This window comes from Ochotona curzoniae, unplaced genomic scaffold (genome assembly GCF_017591425.1).
Source record: "Ochotona curzoniae isolate NIBS_2020 unplaced genomic scaffold, NIBS_Ocur_1.0 scaffold_1037, whole genome shotgun sequence".
Lineage (NCBI taxonomy): Eukaryota > Metazoa > Chordata > Mammalia > Lagomorpha > Ochotonidae > Ochotona > Ochotona curzoniae.
The window spans coordinates 34,249,882-34,277,371 of NW_024467083.1; the positions used below are offsets into that span (position 1 = coordinate 34,249,882).

General features: G+C 46.0%; 2 protein-coding genes across 4 annotated transcripts; one reads left to right on the top strand and one right to left on the bottom strand.

Moving 5' to 3' along the window:
- Positions 1-1,877: 1,877 nt before the first annotated feature.
- Positions 1,878-19,325, bottom strand: CCT3 (chaperonin containing TCP1 subunit 3). 2 transcript variants are annotated; one of them, XM_040998367.1, is made up of 14 exons: positions 19,186-19,325; positions 17,407-17,468; positions 16,467-16,517; positions 16,316-16,378; positions 13,748-13,844; positions 9,893-10,010; positions 8,572-8,758; positions 7,029-7,178; positions 5,480-5,612; positions 4,966-5,047; positions 3,757-3,937; positions 2,878-3,123; positions 2,500-2,631; positions 1,878-2,210 (listed from the first exon to the last, which is right to left on the bottom strand). In XM_040998367.1, exons 1-14 carry the CDS (start codon positions 19,214-19,216, stop codon positions 2,106-2,108), a joined length of 1,638 nt encoding a protein of 545 aa, XP_040854301.1. In that variant the 5' UTR covers positions 19,217-19,325; the 3' UTR covers positions 1,878-2,105. The 2 variants fall into 2 exon arrangements, with proteins under 2 accessions (XP_040854301.1, XP_040854302.1); XM_040998368.1 differs by lacking the exons at positions 16,316-16,378; positions 16,467-16,517 and having other exon boundaries at positions 19,186-19,324.
- Positions 19,326-19,521: 196 nt separating this feature from the next.
- On the top strand, positions 19,522-27,077 carry TSACC (TSSK6 activating cochaperone). Of its 2 annotated transcripts, XM_040998372.1 has the most exons (4): positions 19,522-19,634; positions 21,119-21,178; positions 25,315-25,443; positions 26,854-27,077. In XM_040998372.1, the coding sequence occupies exons 2-4, from the start codon at positions 21,142-21,144 to the stop codon at positions 27,039-27,041; spliced, it is 354 nt and encodes a 117-aa protein (XP_040854306.1). In that variant the 5' UTR covers positions 19,522-19,634; positions 21,119-21,141; the 3' UTR covers positions 27,042-27,077. The 2 variants fall into 2 exon arrangements, 1 of the variants encoding a protein (XP_040854306.1); XR_005885717.1 differs by lacking the exon at positions 21,119-21,178 and having other exon boundaries at positions 19,537-19,634; positions 25,321-25,443; positions 26,851-27,077.
- The last annotated feature ends 413 nt before the right edge of the window (positions 27,078-27,490 follow it).

Genomic DNA, 27,490 nt, shown 5'->3' on the forward strand with positions numbered 1-27,490 from the left:
ATGGGCTGGGTGTTTAGTTTAGCAATTAAAATTGCTGCTTGAAACACCTCCATCTCATGTCACAGTGCATGGTTGGTTTAAGTACCAGGTACTTGGCTTCTGATCCAGCTTCCTGCTGATGTGTGTCCTAGGAGGGATCAAGTGATGGACCAAGTACTTCAGCCCATTGCACTGACATGCAAGACCCGACAGTAGTTCTGGGTTTTTGGTTTTGGATTGGCCCAACGCTGGCTGTTGCTGGCTTTGAAGGAGTGACCCAATAGATGAAGATCAGGCCTTCTAGCTCTTCTTGATTTTTCAAGAGCTTTGATTCTGTTGTTTGCTTATTTGCACTTCTTTACTTTTTTTTGTTGTTGTTTTAAAGATTTATTTTTATTATTTTTTTTTATTGGAAAGGCAGATATACAGAGAGGAGACAGAGAAGAAGATCTTCTGTCCGATGATTCACTCCCCAAGTGAGCGCAAGGACCGATGCTATGCAGATCCGAAGCCAGGAGACTCTTCCAGGTCTCCCACGCGGGTGCAGGGTCCCAGAGCTTTGGGCCGTTCTCTACTGCTTTCCCCGGCCACAGGCAGGGAGCTGGAAGGGAAGCGGGGCCACCGGGCTAGAACCGGCGCCCATATGGGATCCTGGGTGTGCAAGGCGAGGACCTTAACCACTTGTGCCACTGCGCCGGGCCCTCTTTACTTATTTTTAAAAGATTTAATATTTATTGGAAAGTCAGACCCACACAGGTGATACAGAAAACACCTTTCATCCGCTGGTTTACCGCCCAAGTGGCTGCAACAGCCACTTGACTCAATTGAGTTCATCTGAGGGCAGCAGTCAGGAGACGGGGTCTCTCACGTGGGTGCAGGGTCCCAAAGGCCATCCTCCACTGCCTTGCCAGGCCACAAGCACAGTTGGATGGGAAGCAGGGCAGCCAGAACACAATTCATGACCATATGTGATACAAGCGCTTGGAGGTGGACACTAGTCAGCTGGGCCAACGTGACAGCCTATTTATTTGTAATTTCTTAAGCCTCTACTTTTTCTGAGTTTCATGTAACAACCAGCATAGCTTCCAGAGCTGCCTAAATGTAATCTTGATCCTAACCAAAAGGTGGAGAAGCCTAGCACTGCCCAGATCTGAATTCTAGAAGTGTTTCTTACCTTCCTGTAACCCTTGCCTAGGATACTTTGTTTCAAATTCCCTCTTACAAAATAAGGCAAAGCATTACATCCATTTTACAAGGTGGCTGTGAAGATTATAACAATACACATTATGTATTGTTAGTCAAGTCTTCGTCTTTAACTTAAAAGTGGCCAAAAGCAAGAAGACTGGCCTCACTCAGGGCCATTATTTATCTTCTCTCCTGGTAAAAACAGCAGAAAATGAGATTTCAATGTTTTGTTTCAAATAGTAAGGAAGACAGGGGTGCTGTACCTATTACACAATCCTGACATGAGAATATAGTAACAAAATAGATTAGAAATTAGTAAGGACACCTAAAGGCAGAGAAAAAGAGCTACAGGCGAAGGTAGGGGAGATCTTCAAAATTGTGTAATACAAAGCAGCTCTCTGGCCTTTTGGATACACACTTCAGCCTCGGCACACACTGGGTGTTGCTCTACCCCCAACTGCAGCCAAGGAACACCCTAGTTTTAGACAGGTTCTTCCTGTTCCTTGGGTGCTTCTAAGGCTTGAGTATAATCCTTCAAAACACCAATGGGTCTTCCCAGCAGATCTACTGAGACACCTGACAACCTCCCTTTAAGGGGACAGGCTTAATGACTCATTCCTGCCTCCCTTCTTCCCAAGTACGTTTTTCTGGCTCCTCCCTCTTTGTCAGGAGGCATAGATGTGACCAAGGTTGAAAAATACGCAACAACTATCTCAAATGACTTAGATTTAATCATCGGAAGCAAACTAAATGGAAAGCTTACAATAGAGAAGAATTACATGTCAGTGCCTTTTGCAAACTGAGCCGGAACAGAAAGGGACTGGAGGCTGCCCTTCAACCTGATCCCTTCCAAACAAAGATGTCCAGTGTCCTGGGCACTCTGGCTCAGGAAAGGGGGAGGCGCTGCTGGTTCTCAGTGTTGAGGTCATCCTGTGCACCACTCACTCCTGGCCAGCATCAGGCGCCCCGCCTTGCCGGCTCTGGTCATCGCCCTTCTTTTTGTGACCGGAGACGATGTCATCAATGCGCAGCAGCAGGACAGCCGTCTAGGAGAAAACACAACCCAAAGGTTGGCACGTTGGAACGAAGAAGGGCTTGTGGTCTGCCATCTCTACATAGTCCCTGCCATCAACCTGAGCCCTGCCTTTTACCAATCCTGAGTGTAAGATGCAGTTCTCCCCAAGCAGGGGATGTAGCCTGCGCTCCTTTATTGTGCTGCTCTATATGACAAAGTTCGGGGAGACAGAATTCCTTGGGAATCTTTGCAGGATACTCTGCTTTTTCAATGTCCTACCCTCCAATGAAACCACATGCACATGTCTTAGGGAGCCTCACCTCTACTGCTGTCTTGTATGTTTGCAGCTTCACTGCCAGGGGCTCCCATATGCCCAGTTCTTTCATGTCCACCAAGGTACCTGTTTCACCATTTACACCCCAGGTCTCACAGTTCTCTTGGGTGTGTTTGGCCTGCAGTTGAAAACAAGCAAATCCAGTTAAAAAAAAACTGGGACAAGCAGCAGGGAACACTAGATAAAAAACAAACTGGCATCGAAAGGATGAGGTGTAACAGCAATGAAAGCAAACAGATTCAAAGGAAAGATTTTAAGGCAACGAACTAAAGGGGCAAACTTGAATAGAATAAATAGATGAGAACCATTAGCCAAACATAGCCTTCCCGCAGCAAAGCAATAATAGCAACAGAGAGGAACTCACCCGGAGGGAGGTAAGTAGGCGGATGGTGTGGGCCCCACAGTTCTGGATCAGGGTCCGAGGGATGACTTCTAGGGCCTGGGCAACAGCCCTGTATGGCCACTGTTCCACACCAGTCATAGCCTTGGATTTTTCTGTCAAGGCATGAGCCACGGCCATCTCAGAGGCCCCACCCCCTGGCACAAGCTGAGGGTCCAGGAGAATGTTGCGGCACACTTGCATAGCATCCTGGAGGTTGCGCTCTACTTCCTTGAGGAAGCAATTAGATAGTATGAGGTCAACGTTTGCTGCATCAGACATCAAAAGCACGAAAGGACTTCTGACTGCTAAGGTTAGTAAACTCCCAGGCGGGGAACTAGAAAAGATCCTCTAAGTCCTACTGGCCAAGGCAGATGCTAATTACCCAGGAAGAATGTATCACTAATTCATGACTTCAAGAGGGTCAAGGGTTGCATCACCTAACTACAAAGTCAGGTCTCTAGTGAGCTATACAGAACTATGCTTTGCCTCCCTAGCTGCATCCTTTAGCAGGCTGCATAGTGTACTGAAACATTCTCATGGAGTAGGGATGTGCCTTTGAGAGAATTACTTTCGCTCATTGAGGAAACAAAACAGCATTTATAATTTTAATTTTTAAAAAATAAAGCAGCAGTAATTCTAAGAAGGAAATGAAGTTGCACTCACTATAGAATTTGACAAAAGTTCTGGATTGCTCTTGCATAAAAACGTGAATGTGGACCTGGGGGCGCTGGATCAACTGGCTAAGTTTTCTTCCTGCAAGGCAGGGCAGCTGCCTGTGGGTCCAGGACGCTTTCTTGTCCCCTGGACACTCCCAAGTGGAATGACCTCTTTCACCCAACCACATTTCCTTGCCAGACTCACCGAGAGGATCTCTTTACTGGCTCCTCTGAGGAGAATTGTGCAGGCCTTAGGGTCTTTGCAATCAGTGATGAATGTAAAATATTCATCTCCAATTTTCTTGATTTCCAACAGGCCAGCTCCTGTCCCAACATCATCTTCTCTCAGTTCCTCTGGTCGGCTGACTATCCGGGCTCCACAGGCTCTATTTGAGGGAGAGAATATGGAAAGACAGGCATTTACATATCTCCCTAGTCCCTAGAGTCTGTGTCTGGCAACTGGGACAAAGCTACACTATTAGAAGCATCATTTGAGAAGTCTCAGCTACCCGGTGAAAAAGATTTGGAAAAATATTCAAGCAAAGTTTCCTTAAATGAATAATGCATAATTAAATAAACCATGTATGCTGAAAGTAAACAGTCATTACTGTAATCAAATACTAGCACTTGGAAGAATGAGTTCTTACACTTAGAACGTATATATCAACCAATGGTTGTGTCTAGATAGAACCTATCCCACACTCCTTAACTGGGTTCTGAGGTCAATAACAGGACATCAGTCAAGTAAGAAACAAGGTGAATTAACTACCTGAGTATGAGTGCATCAATTTTAATGAACACGCAGCCTAACTTATCACTCTTTTCTCCAAACTCAAGGGTAAATACAAAGCCCAAAGCCATCTCAGAGCAAGCAGGAGTATGAAATTCAATTTAATCTGTTGGTGTATCATGTGATGCCAGGACAGGTTTATCCGTTTCTTGATGGATTAGAATTAAAAGTGGATGGTGTCTGAGTATAGAAAAAGAGGCAACATAACCTAGAGTTCAAGTAACAACAGCAGAGACTCGAATCACAGAAATGGATGATTGTGTTGTATTATGAACTAGTTAAAACAGACTATTCTGGAAACTCATTTACAATCACCATGATGACAATAAAGAACTGTTTGACAAGTAGTTATTTAGAGACATAATGGGTACTTGTATCTAGGTAGCGATTACAGCTGTCTAAGCACAGGCTGCTCACTAATGGCTAGGGGCAGTATAGAAGAGACTTGTGCAGTGGATAATTGCTGGATTAGAGGACTTCTGAAGAGGGCAGACAGTTAAACTCAGGTTATTTCCACCTGTTATTGTATCCTATCTTAAACCTTTTCAGTTAATTACTACATTATACAGTCAAAAAAAGAAAAGAGACACAGGGAAGGCTCTTATTCTTCTCTGGCTTACTCACCTAGCAATGCGATTATTGTCTGTCTTCCGGACTCTACGGATAGCTGTGATATTGGCCCTCATGAGGTAGTGTTGAGCTAAATCTGAAAATGCAACAGTAGAGGTGTCAAGCTAAATGCCAGAAATCTTCAGTTCTGAACTGGATTTATCATTAAAATATACCATCACAAAAATCAATATGTCTACGTCAACACAAATAAAATTTACTCAGAGACCAGCATCAGAGATGGGCATCAGCTCAAGCCCTGTCTGATCTACTTCTAATCCAGCTCCCTGCTAACGCACCTGAGAAAGCAATGGAGTGTGGCCCAAATGTTTGGGTTCCTGCACCCAAATGGGAGACCTAGAAAACACTTGAGAGTTTCGGACCAGCCCAGCTAAGAGAGTGAATCAGCAGATGGTAGATCTTTCTCTCTGCTTCTTCCTCTCTGCAATTCTGCCTTTCAAATAAAATCTATAAATTCACCCACCCTCTTTCATTCCAAAAGTGGGGTGGAAAATGGATGCAGTTCTACCTGAGATGCCCTTTTCTGTGATGACCACATCGGGCTTCAGCTGGATAATGTCCTCACAGAGCTGCTGGATGTACTCTTCCTCCATTTGAAGAATCCGGGTGAAGTCTTCCTCTCGTGTAATTTCAATGTCAGTCTGTGTGTGGTTGAGTAAGTTAAAAAAAAGTCCCTGCCCCGTTGAAGCCCTTTATGGCCACCCCAATTTCCACACTCCCTGCACTGCGAACTCAAATACCCCAAAAAGTCTGAGTCAGAGTAACGATAAATCTGTGATTTCAAACCTCCGCCAAGTCCATTTCATTCCAGTTATCACCCAGTTTAACTCCTTCATTAAATTATAAAGCAACTGGAACAGAAAGTCACACCGCCATCAGTGACGAGCTTGGCCTTTCTAAGGTCTTTGATCATCCACTTAGTAATAACCCTGTTCTGCCAGTGCGAATGGAAATTCTGGGTCTTCATATTACCGCTGATGAAGTTCTTGTTCCAATTTCTCAACGAGCAAAACTCAATGACTATGCCTTACAGCAGGGACAGAAGGTTTCAGGCTAGTGCCCTCTTTAAAGCTGGTGCAACTATTTGGTCTAGCCTCACCAAGTCAATCACTGGTAGAACTCAAAATTTGGTAAATCTATAGGAGGCTAATTTTAAAAGCTGATAATTCTGTATGGTCTGTGCCAGCCCAGATAATAAAAAAAATAATTAAAAAAAAAAAATCTAGCTCAGACAGTAAGGCTAGCTCTTCTGATACATTTCCAGGATGTGTCCATAACCTGACTTTGGGTTCTTGGAAAGCCGTAAAAGGGGTGTGAGAGTATTAATTGTGAGAAAATAATTCATTCTGGGGTGAGATCTTTTCTTTTATAGCGCAAGCAGTAAGCCGATTGCTCCAAACTGGTTTCTGAAGGACTCGTTTGCCTGCTTCAGTTGTTCACTACCAGACAGGATGCAGCTCTTACTGACTGGATAGTTTTAAGGTACACGATGCTTGAACTATCGAGTGTCCTTGTTCCGCACCTCTATAATTGATTGGATAATTTGTATGGTACATTAATGTAAGCTTGGTTGCTCGACTAATTCAAATCATGAAGCAGTGCTCTTAGTTGACTGGATCATCCTGGAACAGAGCTGGTGGGGGCTGTTCCTCCCTGCTGCAATTGGCAGACTGGGACAGTCCACTGGCTAGCTGCTGAACAGACTCCTGATTTTCAGAGTCTACCTCCGGCTCATTTCTGGGACAGAGTTGGTCAACTCACAACTGGCCCAGGAACACTGTTACATGGCCTTTGGGTTCTCATTCCTACTTTAGTCTTATCAATTCCCGCTCTATGAAATTCCTCCTTTAGGACTTTCTGCATTTCAGCCCCCTCATCTATAAAACTGAATCGGTACCAACTATTTCAAAAAGACCGTTTCTAGGAGTCAGAGACAATATACAGAAAGGGCAGTAAATGGTAGAGAATAAGCATGCAATGATGCCATCTTGAGTCTCTTGTTCACATTAGCAGTCAAATTCTTATAGTCACCAAAGGAACAGGACTAGGAACCTTACCTGGCTTTCTCCTTTCTTGTATTCTAAGGAAGAATCCAACAGCACAATGCGAGGGTTCTTGATATAGCGTCGCATTCGTGGATGGGTCACATCCTTGTTAATCATAACTCCACGTAAGACACAGGAGTCTTCAATGATTCCCCCAGGTATCTGAAAAAGAAGATTCACTTTAAACCATAACAAGGAAGAGATCAGGGTAGTATCCTAAATCCCTCTCCACAGTCATCCAAGTTTTCGAAGTACCTATCTTTCTTCCACCAAAGCTTTAAAATAAAAGGCTAAACCCTTGCAATCACATTTTTTATTCTGCATAGGAAGTATACCAATCTTAGACCATGACATTCAATTTGAAGATGAGCAAAGATCCCCACAGAAAATCAGTGACTTAAGATTTAAAAGGGCTTAAGTTTCTTCTACTTTACATTTCACAAACATTTGGCTTCTGGCTCCATCTAATGGCCAAAGCCTTTATGTATTAAAATTCAGCAGAGGGCCTGGCACAATAGGGTAGTGGTTAAAGTCCTCGCCTTGAATGTGCCAGGATCCCATATGGGCACCGGTTTTAATCCCGGCGGCCCCACGTTCCATCCAGCTCTCTGCTTGTGGCCTGGGAAAGCAGTCAACAATGGCCCAAAGCCTTGGGTTCCTGTACCCGCATGGGAGATCTGTAAGAGCTCCTGGCTTTGGATTGGCTCAGCTCTAGCCGTTGTGGCTGCTTGGGGAGTGAACCATCAGATGGAAGATCTTCCTCTGTCTCTCCTCCTCTCTGTATATCCACCTTTCCAATAAAAGTAAATAAATCTTTAGGAAAAAAAAATTCAGTACAGAGATGGGCTGGTTCACTCTCCAAGTGGCTGTGATGGCTGGAGCCAAGTTGATGCAAAGCTGGAAGTCAGGAGCTTCCTATAGGTTTCCCACAGGGGTGCAGGGTCCCAAGGCCCTGGGCCATACTCTACTGCTTTACCAGGCCATAGCCAGGGATGCTGAAAGGAAGTAGAGCAGCTAGGACACAAACCTATCGGATACTGGCACTTGGAAGATGAGGATTTAGCTATTGATTGATCGCGCCAGGGCCCTCTGGGGCCATAGTAGTACTATAGTTAATTATACTATTCAAGCTTTTGTTTTCCAAACAAATGCAGTTTTTCCCAGGTATAAGAATTATCTTACTTTGGGCCCAAAGTGGTGGGCCTAGCGGCTAAAGTCCTCACCTTGAACGCCCCATAATCCCATATGGACACCGGTTCTAATCCTGGCAGCTCCACTTCCCATCCAGCTCCCTGCTAGTGGCCTGGGAAAGCAGTTGAGGGTGGCTCAATGCTTTGAGATCCTGCACCCGTATGGGAGACCTGGAAGAAGTTGCTGCTTCCTGATTTTGGATTGGCTTAGCACCGGCTGTTGCGGTCACTTGGGGAGTGAATCATCGGACGGAGGATCTTCCTCTCTGTCTTTCCTCCTCTCTGCACATCTGACTTTGTAATACAAACAAATAAATCTTTAAAAAAATAATCTTGCTTTGATTCAGAATCTCTGAAGATTTTACCTTTTCCACTTTTGCGTATTTTTTGATGTCAATCTCCTTTCGACCATTTTCCTCAAACTGTACCGTCTTGACAGCATCCAGGGCAATGTTGCATGCCAAGGAGGACCACCGACTGATTGTTTTGGTAGTAATGGAGCTGTTGATGATGTTCAACATCATGTCACGGTTGTTGACGTCCACAGGAGTACTGCAGAAAAGCAAAGCATCATAACGTGCTCAGCAGGCCTCTTGGATATTGAGTGGAGTCCCTGACCCCCAACTCAGAGGCTGTAACCGTGGGACAAGGGCAGAAACGAGCAGCACACAACTTGGAAGGAAACTCAAAGGGCATCAGGAGGTCATCTTATCCACACCCCTCCCTTTCAGCAAGACAACTCACTTCTAGAAGGTATCATTTCCTGAGCCCGACAAATGCTTACACTGCAGCTTTTCCAAATTTAGGTGAAGACACATTTTGTGATTAAATCTATTCTGAATTAGCCACTTCTCAGTATTCCTCGTAATACCAACTAATTTGTTCTAACACGCTTTAAACACCAGATTCCTTTTCTTTTTAGCACCTTAGTTTATGTGTACACTGTAGTTTTGCTTTTTAAAAATGTATTTTAAGGTTTGGCACAATGGTTCAACTGGCTGGTCCTCCCCTTGCAAGGGCTGGGCTCTATTGTGGGTGCCAGTTCATGTCCTGGCTGTTCCACTTGCCATCCAGCTCCCCGATTGTGGCCAGGGAGGGCTGCAGATAGCTCAGTTCTAGGTGTTACAAATACTTGGTGAGTGAACCAGTGGATAGAAAATCTTCCTGACTCTTCACTTCCGGAAATTTGCCTTTCCAAAAAAAATATTAAAAAAAAAATTTTATATTTATTAGAAAGTTGAGAAGTTCTTCCATCTGATGATTCACTCCCCAAGTGGCTGTAATGGCCAGAGCTGAACCAATTTGAAACCAGGAGCTTTTTCTAGGGTCTCCCATATGGGCCCCAAGGTTTTGGGCCATCCTCCACTGCTTTCCCAGGGCACAAGCAGGGTGCTGGATGGAAGTGGAGCAGCCAGGACATAAACTGGCACCCACATAGAATGCTGGCACTTGGAGATGGAAGATTAGTTGAGTCAATTTGCAGGAACCAGTAACTCTTTCTATATATATGGTTCTTTTGCCTATTTTGGATCGTCTTCATTTTGTTTTTGTCTTTCTCACAAACGTCCCAAGGGTACAACCCACCGCTCATACATGTGCCAAGCCTTCCCTTACTACCAAGGAACCAATCAGCCAGTTTTGCAGATTGTCCATATTTGACGCTGTACATTTCTTGCCCCGCCATACCTTATTTTCTTTAGCGTGTTGATCATATCATCCAGGGCTTTGCGGTAAGCGCTGATCACCACTGTAGGGTGCATCTGCTGCTCCAGGAAGTGCTCAGCCACAGACAGCATCTCTCCCGCTGAGAAAGGAGACAAGTGCTACGGTCATTCTGAGAAGCATGTGCATAGCAAGGCAGCTTCGTTTTGCCTCTAAAAAATACCATCAATTCTCCTAAGATAGATTTTCCTAGGAGATATGCCATTTAGCTATGAATATTTCCAACACACAAACACAGCTTGCCTCTAAAAGTTTAAAGTGACTCTCAAAATATACAAACCTGCCAAAGTTCGCAAGTATACCCTTGAGCATGTGCTAAACCGACATGAGTGATATGCTAAGTGAGAAGATGTTTCTAGGGGGAGCCAAGTTTTGTTTGGTTTCTGCTTAAAGTCATGCACTTCTAAAATATTTTACGTATATTTAATCTACCTAGTATTTCCAGGTGATTCAGCTAAAGCTACACAACTGGAAAGTTTTGTCTACCAAAAAGGATCGGAAAGCACATGAAAATGTTCCTCTTCTCAACCTCCCAAGTTTTTCTTTCAATTACAGAACTAGCCATATATGCTTCTCAGTTCTCAAGATAATTATATCTAAAGATGTCATACATTTTCTTAAAAAAAAAAAAAACTGAAAGACAGAATTAAAGAGAGACAGAGAAGGAAAGATAAAAACATTCCGTCTTCTGCTTTACTCCCCAAATAGTTCCAAGCCCAGAGCTGGACAGACGGGAGCTGGGAGCCAAGGTCTTGTCCCATGTCTCCCATGTCATTTTTCGCGTTCCTAGTGCATTAGCAGGGAGCTGATTAAAGTGGAGCAACTGACACTCTCACCAGTGCTCATATGGGATGCCAACACGATAGCCCCAATTACTTGATTTTAACACTCAAAAAAAAAAAGGGGGGGGGGTGCATAATAGCCAGGAGCTTCACCTTGGTTCCTCTTATTTACCCCAAGTACCTGGACTATCTTCCAATCGTTAATAGGGAGCTGAATTGGAAGTAGAACAGCCAGGACCCAAAGCAGTACCCACTTAGGATGCCGCTGCTGCAGATAGTAAGTTAACCTACTTGACCACAGTGCTAGCCCCCAACTTACCATTCAAAAATTTAATTTCATTTTGAAAATACAAAGCATGTAGGCCAACGTTATAGACATCCGTTACAGAATCAATACAGAAAAAAATGGTCTTCCATCTCTTGCTTCACTCCACAAATATCTAAAAGTCAGAACTGGAAGTGTCCTGTGTCATGGTGGAAGCATTCAAGTATTCCAGTCATTTTGTGCTGTAGCCAAGGATGCACCCAGCAGCAGGAAGCTGGACTGGAATTGGGCATCTCCAGAAGTCTTTATCTATTGTGCCAAATGGCCATTGCAAGAGTTCTCATTTTTTTTTTAAAAGGATTCATTTATTTTTATTGGAAAGGAACAGTTACAGAGAGAATTAGAGACAGAAATATATTCTGTCTGCTGGTTCACTCCCTAAGTAGTCACAATGGCCAGAGGTGAGTCAATATGAAGCCAGAAGCTCTTTTTCTTGGTCTCCCACATGGGTGCAAGGGTCCCAAGCCATCTTCTCCTACTTTCCCAGGCCACAGGCAGGGAGCAGGATGGGAAGTGGTGGTGGTGGTGGGGGAGGCGATGGGGTGGAAGGGGATGGGGGGAGCTGCGGCGGCTAGCAAACCAACACCCATATGGAATCCTGGCAGATGCAAGGCTAGGACATTAACCACTGGGCCTAAGAATTTAAGAATTCTCACTTCTAACAATGTGTTACTAGTTTGTATTATTATTATTTTTTTTAAGATTTATTTAGTCCGTGAAAAACTGGGTAAATGGAGACTCTAAGGATGGACTATGTCAATCAGTGGATTCTGCAGTGACTTAATCATGCCTGAAATGGTGAGGTTGGCAGCAATTCATAACTGTTGAACTATCAAAACCGCTTGAGCAAGACCCTGGGGGGGGGGAACTAGGATGGGTGGGAAGCCAAAATGGCCAGACCTGGGCCAATCCAAAGTCAGGAACCAGGAGCCTCCTTCAGGTCTGCGAGTGCAGGGTCCCAAGGCTTTGGGCTGTCCTCGACTGTTTTCCCAGGTCACCAGCAGGGAGCTGGATGGGAAGTGGGGCTGCCGGGATTAGAACCAACGCTATTATGAGATCCCAATGCGTATAAAGCTTTAGTCACCAGGCTATCACATTGGGCCCTTTACTACAGTTTTACTTTTAATTAATTAGATGAATGCTTTTATGAAAACTTCACCATCAACTTGAAATTTATAAGAGCCAAGTTCTCAAAACTGGTCCTTTTGGGCCCGGCACAATAGTGTAATGTTTAAGGTCCTCACCTTGAACGCACCCCGGGATCCCATATGGGAGCCGGTTCTAATCTCGGCTGCTCCACTTCCCATCCATCTCCCTGCTTGTGGCCTGGGAAAGCAGTTGAGGACGGCCCAAAGCCTTGGCACTCTGCACCCATTGTGGGAGACCCGGAAGAGGTTCCTGGTTCCCAGCTTCGGATCAGGGCAGTACTTGCCATTGCAGTCACTTGGGGAGTGAATCATCAGATTGAAACTCTCTCTCTCTCTCTCATCCTCTCTGTCTATCCGACTTTGTAATAAAAAATAAATACATAAATCTTAAAAAGCAAACAAACAAAAACTGGTGCTTTTCATCTAATAGAATGTGCAAAGATAAGTCATTAAACTTCTACTCCAGAAGTTTGTCATTTCCAAGATTTCATCTTAATCATCCACCTACTAGAAATTTAGGCCCGCGGGAGTACTTGGGAATCAGTTTGGCCTTGGCTTCTGATCATTTCTTGAGATCAGATAAGAGGATGGCTCAAGTACTTGAGCTCCTGCTACCCACAGTGGAAACTGAAATGAAGCTTCTGCTTCGGGTCTAGCCCAGCCTCAGCTACTGTGGTCATCTGGAGAGTGAACAAACGAACTAAAAATGTGTTAATATAGAACATTGTCTTTCAAATAAACAAAATGAGCAAACCTTAATCTGTATCTGTAACCCTGAAATAAATACTTGTGGAATTTTTGCACCTTCTATTCATGTCACTATATGGCTGCCAAGGTTAAAGGGTTATCTAGCATTCCTAAGTGCAGAAAGGCTATGGTCTGTCTTATGGAGAGAACCTGCTGGGTAAACTTTGCTTAGGAATAAGTTGTATTGTTACAAGATCCAAGTTCATTAGTTAATTAAAGAAAAAAAGTTATACAATAAGGTACATATCCATTGATAAAATGGTGATTGCAGGCTGGCATTGAGGTGTCGTGAGTTAAGCCACCTCCTGTGGTGGCAGCATCCCACGAGCACAGGTTCAAGCCCTAGCTGCTAATGGTATGGAAAGGTAATGGAAGATGGCCCCGAGGTTGGGTTCCTGCAGCCGTGGCAGAGATCCAGAGGAAGATCCTGGTTCCTGGCTCTGCTTTCCCATCTGGCGAACAAACCAGTGAATGGAAGATCTCTGTCCTCCCCTTTCTCCAACGCTTTCAAAATAAACAAATAAAATCTTAAAAAAAAAAAAAAAAAAAAAAAAAAAAAAAAAAGATCCTCACAGAAACCCAGCTCAGTATTTTCCACAGAATGATTCAGCAGTTACCAAACATGTCTATGATGAGAGCTGACAGCATTGTATTCAACCAAGGTTACACACCTCACACTACACACTTTAACTCATCCTAGTCAGAAACAATACATAGAAAACAGCAGCAGAGTTGCCTAAACATGTTCGTGGATTGGTAACAGAATTTCCTTCTGAAAATGAGCATTATTTTACTCACAACATTATTATTCTCTTACCAAGAATAATTACTGATGTGGTCCCATCTCCCACTTCTTCATCCTGGGTCCGGCTAATTTCAATCATAGACTTGGCTGCAGGATGCTGGACTTGAATCTAAAAGAACACAAGTAGATTATAACAGAATCAACACTACTCAAGTATCATTTATCCTGTACTGCATAGTTTGAAATTTCTTGTTTCCTTTTTTTTTTTTTTTAAAGCAAAATACCTTATCAGTCATTGTGCCTTCAAAAATGCATTTATTTTTCTTGGAAAGGTAGACGGAGAGGAGACAGAGAAAGGTCTTGCATCCAACTGCTAGCCAAAACCACTCCCTAAATAGCCAAAACTGAAAAAGCTGAGCTGATCCAAAGGTAGGAGTCAGGAGTTATCTTCTGAGTTTCCCATGCAGGTACAGGGTCCCAAGGCCTTGGGCTGTCCTTGACTGCTTTCCCAGGCCACAAGCAGGGAGCTGGATGGAAAATGGAGCAGCCAGGACATGAACTGGTGCCCATTTGGGATCCCAGGCGTGCAAGGTGAGGATTTTAGCCACTAGACTAATGCGCCAGGCACAAGAGTTTCTTCCTTCTATATATACATCTATTCATACTTCCTTCTTCATTGTTTTAATATACACTGGAAGACTAAAATGGTCTTTAAAAAATTTCTTTTTTTTTTAAAGATTTATTTTATTTTCATTACAAAGTCAGATATACAGAGAGACAGAAAGATCATTCATCCAATGATTCACTCCCCAAGTGACAGCAATGGCAAGTGCTGCACCAATGCGAAGCCAGGAGCCAGGAACTTCTTCCAGGTCTCCCACAATGGGTACAGGGTCCCAAAGCTTTGGGCCATCCTCTACTGCTTTCCCAGGCCACAAGCAGGGAGCTGGATGAGAAGTGGAGCTGCCGGGATTAGAACCGGCTCCCATATGGGATCCTGGGGCATGTTCAAGGCAAGGACTTCAGCCGCTAGGCCATGGCACCGGGCCCTCTAAAAATATTTCTAACTAGCCATTTTTTCTAGACCATTTTTTTATGAGGGTGGGGGAGACCACATCATGCAAATAGCTTTTAGCTTGCTATGGAAGATGTTGTAGCATACCAGATTAATATTCCACTTGGAACACCCAAATTTCAGTCTGGTACGAATTCTGCTACTCTGCTTCTATTCTAGCTTCCTGCTAATGCCCTTGGCTGAGAGCAGATATTGCCTTAAGTACATGGATTCCTGCCATCTGGCTTGGTCTGCCTCTTCCAAGCACTTGGGGAGTAAACCAGCAGACGGAAGATTATCTGTCTTTTCAGCACTTCCACCTTTCAAATAAAGTTGTTTTTTTTTTTTTTTAAAGAGGAATGTTATGTGATGATTAAGGTACAAATCAAGTCTATATGCCCAAATATGCTGGCAATGTTCAGTAGCTAGATGAGAAAAAGGATTCTTCCCTAGACATCCAAGAGCATGACCCTGCACTAATCTCCAGCCTCGGCGTAGGAGACATTTCTATTGACTTAAGCTAACCATATTTTGGCAATGCTATGGTAGCCTTAAGGAACTAATCGGGGGGAGGCATTATAACCTGGAGGAGTAAAGACACTATCTGCTGGGCCTGGTGGCGTGGCCCAGCACCTAAAGTCCTCTCCTTGAATGTGCCAGGATCCCATATGGGCGCCAGTTCTAATCCCAGCAGCTCCACTTCCCATCCAGCTCCCTGCTTGTGGCCTGGGAAAGCAGTCGAGGACGGCCCAAAGCCTTGGGACCCTGCACCTGTGTGGGAAACCCGGAAGAAGTTGCTGGCTCCTGGCTTCAGATCAGCATAGCATCGGCCGTTGCGGTCAATTGGGGAGTGAATCATTGGACAGAGGATCTTCCTCTCTCTCTCCTCCTCTCTGTATATCTGACTTTCCAATAAATAAATAAATCAATCTTAAAAAGAAGACACTATCTGCTACACTGGCATCCCATAAAGGCATTGGTTCAAGTCCCAGAATCCCACTTCCAATCCAACTCTGTTAATGCTCCTGGGAGAGCAATGGAGGATGGTCCAAGTCTATGGACCCCTGCACCCATCTGGGAGACCTGGAAGAAGCCCTGGACTTTGGTCTGGCCCAGACCTAGCTGTTGAGGTCATTCATGAAATGGGTCAGTGGAACTGAAGAATTCACTCTTTCAAGTAAGTAAAATCAATCTTAAAAAGCAGAAGAAAAACCTGAAGACCACTCACTGCCTGCAACGCCAACATCCTGTGCGAATGCACGTGCAAGACTTACTGCCCCACTTTGATCCACCTCCATGCAACTATGCACCTGGGAGCAGGAGTGGAAGATGGCCCAAGTCCTTGGGCCTCTTGCATCCACTTAGGGTTCTGGGGTTCCAGGGCAGTCCCAGCTATTGTGGGCATTTGGAGAGTGAACCAGTGAACGGAAGATTTATTTCTCTCTCCTTTTCTAACTGCCTTTCAAATAAGCAAATAATCCTTGAACACACACACACACACATACACACAATATGAAACAAACTAACCACCAAACATACATTAATGGGTTCTTTACGAAACCCTAAGAATGAAAAAGAAAACAAACCTCTCGAAGAATGGCATTGCCATCATTGGTCATCACGATGCCACCCATAGGATCCAACAGCATCTGCAGAAAAAGCAAAGTTACAATTAAAGTGACTTAGACAATGGAAAGGAAAAATTGATAATCTACATTTCCATAAGAAATGATTTACCTTCATCATGGATTTGGGTCCCAAACATGTTCGAATGATATCTGCAATGGTCTAATGGAAGGGAAACAGAAGACAGCACAAATTAAAGGGCAGTGTAAATGTTCGGGAAAGGGGCAAAGTCAGTGTTTCTTCCACGAGAGAAGTTCTAATGGAGGGTTGCAATTACTTGCTATCTAATTTCTGGAGTCTCCCCTATTTGCAGGAAGACTTTCAGCAAAGATGCAGAAAAACAAAACAGAACAACCCATCAAACAAGGAAAGTGAACCCCATAGCTTTAGGTTCCCATCAATCCAAATCTTACTATTTTTTTTGGCATGCCAGTGGTCTGCACACCACCATGAATCAGATTCAGAGGTAAGAAGCTATTTTTTTCAGACATTTACTTATATTTAAGCAGGCTCTATAAAGCACTCTAAAAATACAAAAGGGACTTGAAACAATAATCCCTCCCCTCAATAACAATATGGTACAGGAGATAAATGTAAATAGAACATAATAAAGCACACAGCAATAGAACCATGCAAAGGTTTGTAAGAGATCATCAGGAATACTACAGAGCAGGAAGGCCTATTTCTACCTATTATCACCAACTAAATGCCTGTAAAGAGTGAAGTCATTTTTTCCCTTTGATCATTGTGCATTATATTCATGTGGCTTGGAAAGTAGCAGAAGTTAGTCCAAGTATTTGGACCCCTGCCACCCACATGGGAAAGCTGGTGGAAGTTCCAGGCTCTGGCTTCAGCCTGGAGCCCTGAGGACAGTGGCCACCTGTCCTGATGGAAGACCTCTCTTTCCTGTGCTGTCACTTTGCCTATTCAAAGAAGTTTAGAAAAAAATCTAGACTCACACTCACATTCACATCTACAAGTAAATACAGAAATGCTAAGGAAGTCAGCTGCAGGGCAGACTACTGCACGCACGGTAAGGTTATGGTGCTACCTTGGCAGCATTGATGTTTCCAGACTGAACTTTTCTTCCGGATTCACGCTTTGTGTTCTGGCCTAAAACAGATAAAAACAAGTCAAGAAGTCCAGCAGTGCCCCTCTGTACACAAACTAGTTACTCCCCGACCTTAAAAACTGAGAACACACAAAATTGACAGCATGTACACCCAACCAACCTTGGCAAATTGTACACTTCAAACTGCTCAAACAAACATATACTTAAGACTGCTAACCTTCTTCAACTCCTGGATAACCCACAACACTCCAGCTTCACAATCTCCCAAGCTTCACCTAGTTACAGCAGGAATTCATCACCGCAGGTCTCTGGGTCAGGGAACTCACTGACATTAAGAGAGAAACGCAGTGACAATAGCTTCTCCTCCAGAGAATCCACAGCTACATTAGCAAACTCGTAAAGGGTTAGCACCCCAAGAAAGTACCAATTCCTGCTTCTGGTACTCAGGAAGAGTTCAGGGGTTCTTATTTTCCTGATTGGAGGATCATACTTTGACAGCCCCAGTGTAATCACCAATAGTGCCCCCACCATGTGATGGGACGCCAATCTACAGATGAGAACACATTTAAGTGTCCCAGTCTGCAGGATGGGTTCTGATTGCCCCTTTATTGGAAGTGCTGACTACAGATTTTACTAGGGAACCCAAATGGTCACAACCACTAATGCCAGCGATTCTATCCCAGCTTCACAGATGCCTGGCTCACGCAGGGCCAGTGGATGTCACCTACACAGCACTATGCCCTATTTCCCTCCCCCTTCTAAATCATACATTTCCCCCAAATTCAACTCGGTCATCTTTCAACCTAGTCCCATCAAACTCAAACATTCATTTAACACTTCTACCCAAGACTGTGTAACCAAAACCTTATAGGCACCTATGGTCCACCAGGAGAAAAAAAAACTCGGAGGGGACAGAGGAATGGTTTTTCTTAGGCTGCTTTCTCAAGCAGAGAAAATGAATGAATCTCGGCACAGCGATCAGCCACGGAACACCCCAAGGAGGGGAGCCTGGATGGTTCTGCAGACCGCGGGGGGAGGGGAGATTGCCAAGTAGGGCAGTTAACGCAGGCAGGGATCCTCAGAAAGAAATAATTGGTGTTCCCAAAAGGCAAAGGAAATTCGGGGAGACAATGCAGAGAACTCAGGACAACCCTACATCTTCTAAGACCTGTAAGAGAAGCAGGTGTTAAAACAAAAAAAAATGTAAAATGACCAAAGATGCGGCCTGCTCTTTGCCAGGCCTCCCCCTCTCCTTGAACGCTCAGGATCCCGTCAGGGGAAACAAGACTTAAGCCCGCCACACAGGTGGACCCGCTTACACTCCGCAAGCTGTCCGAGGTCACACCGCTACTTAAAGGATAAGCCAAGATACAAAGGCCGAACTTGACAAAAAGAAAAGTCATTACTCATTCAACCACCAGGTGAAAATCCATGATGGGAAACGGTGCAGGGGCGTGGAGCTGGGTCGGGTCTCGGGAACGCACGACGGAGAGGGGACTGCCCGGGACCCACACACGTGAAATGGAGACGAGGGGGCTAGGCGAGGGAACGGTCAGTTAGCATTCGCGAAAACGGCACACGAGGATGAGTCAACGGGAGAGGAGAGTGGAAGAAGGAGCTTCCAAAATGAAGACCATGACTGCAAGGCTCAGGGGCTGGGTCAAGGCGGAACCGGGCTGGGAAAGCAAGGGGTAAAAAAAAGCTTGGCGGGAGCGAGCCGAAAACTGGGTCCCTTCCCCCAGCATCCCCAGAACTCACTGAGAACAAGCACAGGACGATGGCCCATCATGGCGGCGCGATGCAGAGCCGGATACCCAGAGCTGAGGGAACCGGCAGAACCTTCTGGAGAGAGAGAACCAGAGAGAAGCCCACAAAACGCTGCCTCCTCAGGCCTTACACCTCAACCCGCTACTTCGCGGGTCACCTCCAATCACCGCGTCTATTTCGTTGACTGACCCGAAAACGCACCAATCGACAACCTTAGCCCCGCCCCCTACGCATGAACGGCAGGACAAGCTAGATAGAGAGAGCGCGATGATGGTCAAAGGAGGGCACTTGCGCTTGCGCAATAGGGTGGCCGCTCCCGACCGCGTGCGGCGCGAACAACGGCGCAGGCGCTGAGGCTCGGGGCCGTTGGCATAGAACTGAGCATGCGTACCAACTACAAGGGTGGGCGCTGGGGTTGAGGTTGTCGACTAACACCGCAGGTGAATTCATTAAAACGTCTGCTGCCCCTGGGCGCCTATCAGACGGTGAAGACCCAGAAAGGCCCCACAGTTTCTACTTTCTTCCTGCAGCCTTAGCAATCGGGAGGCATGGCAGGGCGGGGCCTCACGGCGACGCAGGGAAGTGAAGCCGGTTGGGTGAAGGGTCATGTGAGAGTTGTAGTCCCGCTGCGCCGCCGGGTTGGGCCGACGGGCCTCTAGGCACCCTGGGAATTGTAGTTCCTCGCCTCTAGCCGGGTGGCTACTGTGCTGTCTGACCTTTTCCTTCTTGAGCAAGGGAACCAGAGTGTGATGGCTTGTCTTTTCTCCCGTTTAAACACTTCTCAAACATTTTTGATAGGACTCTGAGGTGTTTTTTTTCCCCCGCATATCGCTGTCTCGCGGCTGTTCCTTCACCCCGGTTTCTTAGAGATGATGTAGGGAGGCCAGAGGTTTCCAACTGGACCAGAAAAAGGCCAGAATCCGATGGAAATTGATTCTGTAAAGAACGCGGAGGATCATTCCCTGTTCCCAGAAAACTTTTTTTAAAGATTTTGTTTTGTTTTATTTTGTTGTTGTTGTTGTTGTTATACAGAGAAGAGGAGAGGCAGAAAAGAAGATGAATCATCTTCCGTCGGATGATTCATTCCCCAAGTGGCTACAATGGCTGGTGCTGAGCTGATCTGAAGCCAGGAGCCAGAAGCCTCTTCTGGGTCTCCTGTGCGGGTGCAGGGTCCCAAGGCTTTGGGCCATCCTCAACTGCTTTCCCAGGCAGGGAGCTGGATGGGAAGTAGGGCAGCTGGAACATGAACCAGCACCCATGTGGGATTCTGGCGAATGCAAGGCAAGGGTTTATTCAATAGGTTATGGTGCCAGGCCCCCTAAGAAACTTTTGATGTTTGGGTTGGATTCCAGGGCTTTTTTCCTCCGGGAATGGGGAATGAAAGCAATGACTGGGGCCTGGCCCGGTGGCCTAGTGGCCAAAGTCCTCACCTTGAACGCGCCAGGATCCCATATGGGCGCTGGTTCTGATCCAGCTCCCTGCTTGTAGCCTGGGAAAGCAGTCGAGGACAGCCCAATGCTTTGGGATCCTGCACCCGTGTGGGAGACTTGGAAGAAGTTCCTGGCTCCTGGCTTCGGATCGGCACAGTGCCAGCCATTGCGCTCACTTGGGGAGTGAAACATCGGATGGAGGATCTTCCTCTCTGTCTCTCCTCCTCTCTGCATATCTGACTTTGTAATAAAAATAAAGTGAAAAGAAGAAAGAAAGAAAGAAAGAAAGCAATCAAGCAATGACTGTTGAAATAGTTTTTCTAAATTAATGAAGGGACTGGGCACATGAACAGGCCCTTCTGTGGGGCCTTAATAAAGTAGGTCTGTTCCCGCATCTCCCTTGGCAGATTGGAGCCGCCTGGGGTCTGCTGGAGAGAGCTTAGGAAGCCAGTAGCCTGGGGTTGGGATCCTGTGATGCTACATTTCTCTCATAGGAGCCAGACCTGTGGGCGTTCAGATGGAGCCGTCCGCTAGTCATCCTCCAAGCAGAAAAGGTGCGTGTCCCACCCTCTCAGTCCCCTTCCTCATTGCTGGGTGTTTGTGGAAAAGATTCTAGGCTTTTCTGATTTTTTTTTCTTTTTTTTAACCTGTTACTTGGGAAGTATTTGTATTTATTCTGCCTCTCCTCACACCACCCCCCCAGGACTTTATTCTGAGTGTCTAGAACTGGATTCATGAATAACAGAAACTGAGTAATTACTTGTTGAATAAATGTATTCTTTTGTATCTTAATGCCTGAAACAGGAGTCTGTATACAAGTATGTCATACACTGTGTGTGTGTATCTTTAAAGATTTTAAAATTTGTATTTGAAAGGCAGATTTACAGAGAAAGAAGGAAAGAGAAAGGTCTTCCATCCATGGGTTCACTCCTCAAATGGCCACAGGGGCCGGAGCAAAGCTGATCTGAAGCCAGGAACCAGGAGCTTCTTCTGGGTGTGCACAGTGGTACAGGGTCCCAAGGCCTTGGGCTGTCCTCTGATGCTTATCCCGGCCTCAGGCAGGGAGCTGGATGGGGGGTGGAGCAGCCAGGACACGAATTGGCACCCACATGGAATGTTGACCCTGGCAGGTAGAGGATGAGCCACAACACCTGCCCAGAAGATGCAGTGTTAACTAGCATGACCAGATGCTCAGTTGGAGTGGGACAGTTTCACCTGTGGTCAGGGGGATGCCTGAGGCTGTCCCCTTAACTAGGTAAGAGTGGCTCACTTTATCTGAGAAACTGCTTTGTCGTAGTTAGGATAGGGATTATCTGACTCTTTTCTGGAGCATATCGTGCAGTAGTCTAAGAATCTACAGGCCCGGTGTTGGATTGGTTGGTTTGTTTGAAGATTTATTTGAGGGCCCGGCGCGATGGCGCAGTGGTTAAGGTCCTCGCCTTGCACGCCCGAGATCCTATATGGGCGCCGGTTCTAATACCGGTGACCACACTTCCCATCCAGCTCCCTGCCTGTGGCCTGGGAAAGCAGTCGGCCCAAAGCTTTGGGACCCTGCACTGGCGTGGGAGATCCGGAAGAGGCTCCTGGCTTCTGACTGGCATAGCATCGGCCATTGCGCTCACTTGGGGAGTGAATCATCAGACGGAAGATCTTTCTCTCTGTCTCTCCTCTCTGTATATCCGCCTTTCCAATAAAAATAAAATAAATCTTAAAAAAAAAGAAGATTTATTTGAAAGGCAAAGTGATAGGGAGAGACAGAAAAAGAGCTTCCATCCATTGGTTCACACCTCAGATGGCTGTGCCAGACCAAAGCCAGGAGCACAGGTGGTGCCTCTAGCCTACTGTTGCAGTGCCATCCCCCAAGCCCTGAACCGGCTTTGTGTCTTTCCCTCCACACCTCTTTTGTCCACTTTGCCATTTCCTTCCTCTCTTCCTCTTTTTCAGACTCCTGAGGAACTCCTTGGAAGTCTAGTTTTTCTCTCTTTTTTTTAATACCTTGTAGAGCTTGTTTACTTTTGCAGTTTTTTCATTGCCATTTTGTGGTTAACCTGGCAGTTGGGCCTTTCAACCCCAACTTGTTGCCATATCTTTGGCTATTTTTTCCCCTTGTCCTTTCTATATGGATTTCCAGTGATCGCCCCCGATTCATGCAAATGCAGTCATGTTAATACCACAGAGCTCTAATTCATCCTCCCTAGAATAAAAGAAATGATGCAGGCGGTAGGGCGGCTGAGGTGCATCCCAGGGTAGGAACAAGGAGAGCTGCCAGCCCCAGGGCCTCATGGCTTGGGCCTGGTGATTCAGCACCTGCTGGGGTCTGCTTGTACCTGCCTTCCCTCCTCACATGCCTTCTCGTGGTGCGCTGGCTTTCCCTGGGCCCAGCACAGTCAAGGAGGAGAAAGCAAGCTGCTGTGATGCAGACTCCTCACGTTGATTCCTGGGAGTGACTCAGGCTCAGCTGCCCTCGTGTGCTTACCCCTTGGATCAAATCACAAATGCCAAAGTGGAATTGAGGCCACATACCAATCCTGGCTGGGGAGAGGGGGTTGGCACACGTAATAGTCAGGCCTAGAATCTGGGAAAATAGTTTCCCAGAGGACTGAAGTAACACCTGTCTGTGACAGACTCATCTCCCTACATACCCGTTTTTCCTTCTAACTTAGCCTTCCCTCACCCCTAAAGGAAATCTATATTCCCACTGAGGAATCACTTCCTTGTCCAACTCAGCTTGTTTAAATGTGATTAATCAGATTTAATCCAAATACTGTTCAGCCACATTTTTTTTTCTACAACAAGGCCCAGGGACTTTGTGTATTCAACAGAAGTCAGCATAACCCAGGAAGTCTGTGCGTGGCCCACTCTGCTTAGTTCTGAGCAGTTTCCCAAGGGCTCCCTTGTTCCAGCTATGTTCCTATTCCCTTGCAGGGTTTTTTTTTTTTTTGAAGATTTATTTATTTTTATTGCAAAGTAGGATATACAGAGAGGAGAAGAGACAGAGAGGAAGATCTTCCATCCGTTGATTCACTCCCCAAATGACTACAATGACCAGTACTGTGGCTATCCAAAGCCAGGAGCCAGGAACTTCCTCCAGGTCTTCCACACGGGTGCAGGGTCCCAAGGCTTTGGGCTATCATCGACTGCTTTCCCAGGCTACAAGCAGGGAGCTGGATGGGAAGTGGAGCTGCCGGGATTAGAACCGGCACCCATATGGGATCTCGGCGTGTTCAAGGAGAGGACTTTAGTCACTAGGCCGCCGGGCCTGGCTGTTCCACTTTCAATCCAACTCCGTAGTTATGGTCTGGGGAAGCAGTGCGGAATGGCTTAAGTCCTTGGACCCCTGCAGTCTCATGTGGGTATGTAGGAGACCCAGAGAAACTCCTGTTTTTTTATTTTTCGATTTATTTTCTTGAAAAGGCAGATTTGCAGAGAGAAGGATACAGAGTTCTTCCATCGCTGGTTCACTTCCCAAGTAGCTACAACAGCTGCAACTGAGCTGATCCAAAGCCAGGAGCCCGGAGCTTCTTCTGGGTCTCCCATGTGGGTCCCAAGGCTTTGGACCATCTTATGCTGTTTGCCTATTAGCAGGGAGCTGGATGGGAAGTGGAGCAGCTGGGACATGAACCAGCAAGCAAGCAAAGTGAGGATTTAGACATTGCACTGCGCCCCCTGTTTTCATATTGACTTGGCTCCAGCTGATGCGGCTATTTGAGTGTGAAACAAAAATCTCTCTCTGTCTCTCCTTCTCTTTGTAACTCTGCATTTTAATTAAATTAATTAATTAATTAAAAATTGCAAAGTCTTTGGGTGTGTCATAGCACCATGTATAGAAGTGAGTGTGTAGGACCCGAAGCGGTAGCCTAGTGTCTAAAATCCTTACATTATGTGCACCGGGATCCCATATGGGCACTGGTTCTGATCCTGGCAGTCCTGCTTCCCATCCAGCTCCCTACTTGTGGCCTGGGAAAGCAGTCGAGGATGGTCCAAAGCCTTGGGACCCTGCGCCCACTTGAAGGAGGCTTCTGGCTCCTGGCTTTGGATCGGCTCAGCTCTGGCCACTACAGTCACTTGAGGAGAAAATCATTGGACAGAAGATCTTCCTCTCTGTCTCTCCTCCTCTCCGTATATCTGACTTTCCAATAAAAATAAATAAATCTTAATGTGTAGCACATATAAATAAGAATGTCCCTGCTTGCTGTCCCTTGGTCTTAGTCACACATGTTTCTGACATATAAGGTATTTGGGACAGGGCCTGAGTACCTGCTTTTTTTTCCTTTTTTTTTTTTTAAGACTTATTTATTTTTTCTGAGCTAGGCAGATCAGATTCACGGAGAGAAAGAAAGATCTTGCATCTGCTGGTTCACTCCCCAAATGGCCGTAACAGGTGGAGCTGAGCCAATCCAAAGTCAAGAGCCAAGAGGTTCCTCATGGTCTCCTACTTGGTTGCAGGTTCCTAAGGCTTTGGGCCCTTCTCTATTGCTTTCCCAGGCTGTAAGCGGGGAACTGGATAGGAAGTAGAGCAGTCAGGATACTGGCACCCATATGGGATCCTGGTAATTGTAAGATGAGTATTTAGCCACTGAACCATTGTGCCGGGCCCTCAGCACCTGCTTTGGTACACAAGATGCGGGTGTCTGCTTAGCAAGGTTCATCCTCATTAGGATGTGCTCTGACTTAGCTACCTCTGCCTTAGTCCCAGCCAAAGAGGAAGGCAATGCTGTCCCTCTTTGTCGAGCCAAACCCTCCCCCAGCTACATCAATCTTCAAGCAAGTTCCCCACCATCTGCTTTCCTCAACATCGAGACCACAAAACTATCCCCAGGTAAGAAGGTAGGGAGGGGTTTCCCAAAGGGACCCAGCAGGGCAGAGGGCGGCCTGGAGGAGGTGGCTACAGCTTGCTTTCTCCTGGGGGCTGAGTGCCAGCTCCGTACCAGCATGCCTCTTTTTTTTTTTTTAAGGTTTATTTTGTTTTTATTGTAAAGTCAGATATACAGAGAGAAGAAGAGACAGAGAGGAAGATCTTTTGTCTGATGATTCACTCCCCAAGTGGCCTCAATGGTCGGAGCTGCGCCGATCTGAAGCTAAGAGCCTCCTCCAGGTCTCTCGTGCGGGTGCAGGGTCCCAAGGCTTTGAGCCGTCCTTGACTGCTTTCCCAGGCCACAAGCGGGGAGCTGGATGGGAAGTGGGTATGCCAGGATTAGAAATGGCACCCATGTGAGATCCCGGATGTGCAAGGCGAGGACTTTAGCCACTAGGCTACCGTGTCTGGCCCTCTAGATTTTCACTGTTGTGCGTTTTCCCTATTGCATTGTAATTGGTGAATTATTCAATTCTGGTTGATTTAATTTTCCTCCCAGTTGTATCAATTTGTGTTGCGTTGCTTATTGGCACCTTGGCTAAACAGCAATGACATGAAAAGCTTACTGTTTGCTGATAGTATTAGTTGCTAGGGAAAGAAATAGCAATGGTTAGTCCAGACTTGTTCTGTCTGGGTCTCAGAATTGCCTCCGCTGTGGAAGTAGTGGTTCCCCGGCACTCTTGGGGGGAGCCCAGCAGGGTGCTAGATGGTCATGAGGACCCCCTTGTTGAGGACGTCAGGGTCTAATCAAGAATCAGGGCTGATGCACAGACTAACAACAGGTGCCATAATTGGCAGAATTAGCTAGGAGCTGGCTGAATACCGTGTTGTTGGATTCACTGGGCAATATGGGCTAATGCACCAGGGGTCATTGAGCTTAGGGAGAGGGAGAACTTCAGGCCCCTGCTGACAAGTACCGTGTCAGGTATGAGATGTCCGAGGTGTCCCTTCAGCTCTTCAAAGTTAGGTAGGCCTCACTTCCAGGCCATTTTATCCACTCATCATATGTTTGTTAAACACTGAGGTGCTGGGGAAGCAGCAGGGAACACATCAGACCAAATCCTTGCCTTCCTGGAGCTTATATTCTAGAAGGGGGATTTAGACAGAATTTAAAAAGGACTAATTAGAGAAGATGCCAATGATCTTAAGTATTGAGGGACGAGTAAAATAAGGTGGAGGGGTGATTGGTTTCAACTGGAACTAGGATAGCCAGCTAAGCCTGCGGACAGTGACAGCCAAGTGAAGGTGCACCCGGTGGGGTTGTGCCAGGCAGGATTGTTGTGCCACCTTAACAGAGCCCTTCCAACCCTGGTACAATGGCAACTTGTTTCTCCTCTGTTTCTTTCACCACCTCCTTTGCCCTTCTTTCAGGAGTTGACCAGCAGCCCAAGGAGTGCCTGGGACTCCTAGAGAGTATGCATGCCAATCTCCAGCTTCAGACCCAGCTCGCTCAGCGACAGATGGCTATTTTAGAAGACTTACAAGCATCCATGACACAACTCTCTCCCAGGAGGGAAAGCAAGGATTCCTCCCTCCCAGCCTTATATGGTAATCTGCTGTGAGATCACCCGCCCCAATTCAGTAAACGAATTGTGGAACGAAGTTACCGAGGTTGTTTTTTTCCCTCTGCCCTCCCTGTAAGCCCTTGGAGGAAACTGGGCTGTATATTCTACAAGCGGTTCATTTGTTCACAAGTTCATGAGAAATGCTCACTGAGTACAAAGCTTTGCACTTAGATGCTCAGGGACATGCACTACAAAAGACACAGTGTGGAGTTTAAGAAGATTTACTGCCTAACAAGGCATTTAAGACAGAAAATCACAAAATGTAGTGGTTCTCTGAGGGATGGAGATTAAGAGATAACATTGGAAGTTACTAGGATACAGCTGGGTCCATCATGGAATCTTGCTGGAGAAAATAACCTTATCTGTGTTGTGGTGTAGTGCTGCTGCAGATGGAGCCAGTGCTTGCAACGACAGTGTTCTGTACAGGAACTGGTTCAAGTCTGGGC

Bases quoted from the DNA above. Each gene is read 5' to 3' on its own strand.
- CCT3 (XM_040998367.1), bottom strand. From the start codon at position 19,216: ATGATGGGCCATCGTCCTGTGCTTGTTCTCA. The intron at 8,759-9,892 runs GTATGGCGGGGC...GCTTTTCTGCAG, and splicing joins AACACGCTAAAGAAAATAAG to TACTCCTGTGGACGTCAACA. The intron at 5,613-7,028 runs GTAAGGTTCCTA...AACCACACACAG, and splicing joins ACAAGAAAGGAGAAAGCCAG to ACTGACATTGAAATTACACG.
- TSACC (XM_040998372.1), top strand. From the start codon at position 21,142: ATGGAGCCGTCCGCTAGTCATCCTCCAAGCAGAAAAG. The intron at 21,179-25,314 runs GTGCGTGTCCCA...CCTCTGCCTTAG, and splicing joins TCATCCTCCAAGCAGAAAAG to TCCCAGCCAAAGAGGAAGGC. The intron at 25,444-26,853 runs GTAAGAAGGTAG...TTCTTTCAGGAG, and splicing joins GACCACAAAACTATCCCCAG to TTGACCAGCAGCCCAAGGAG.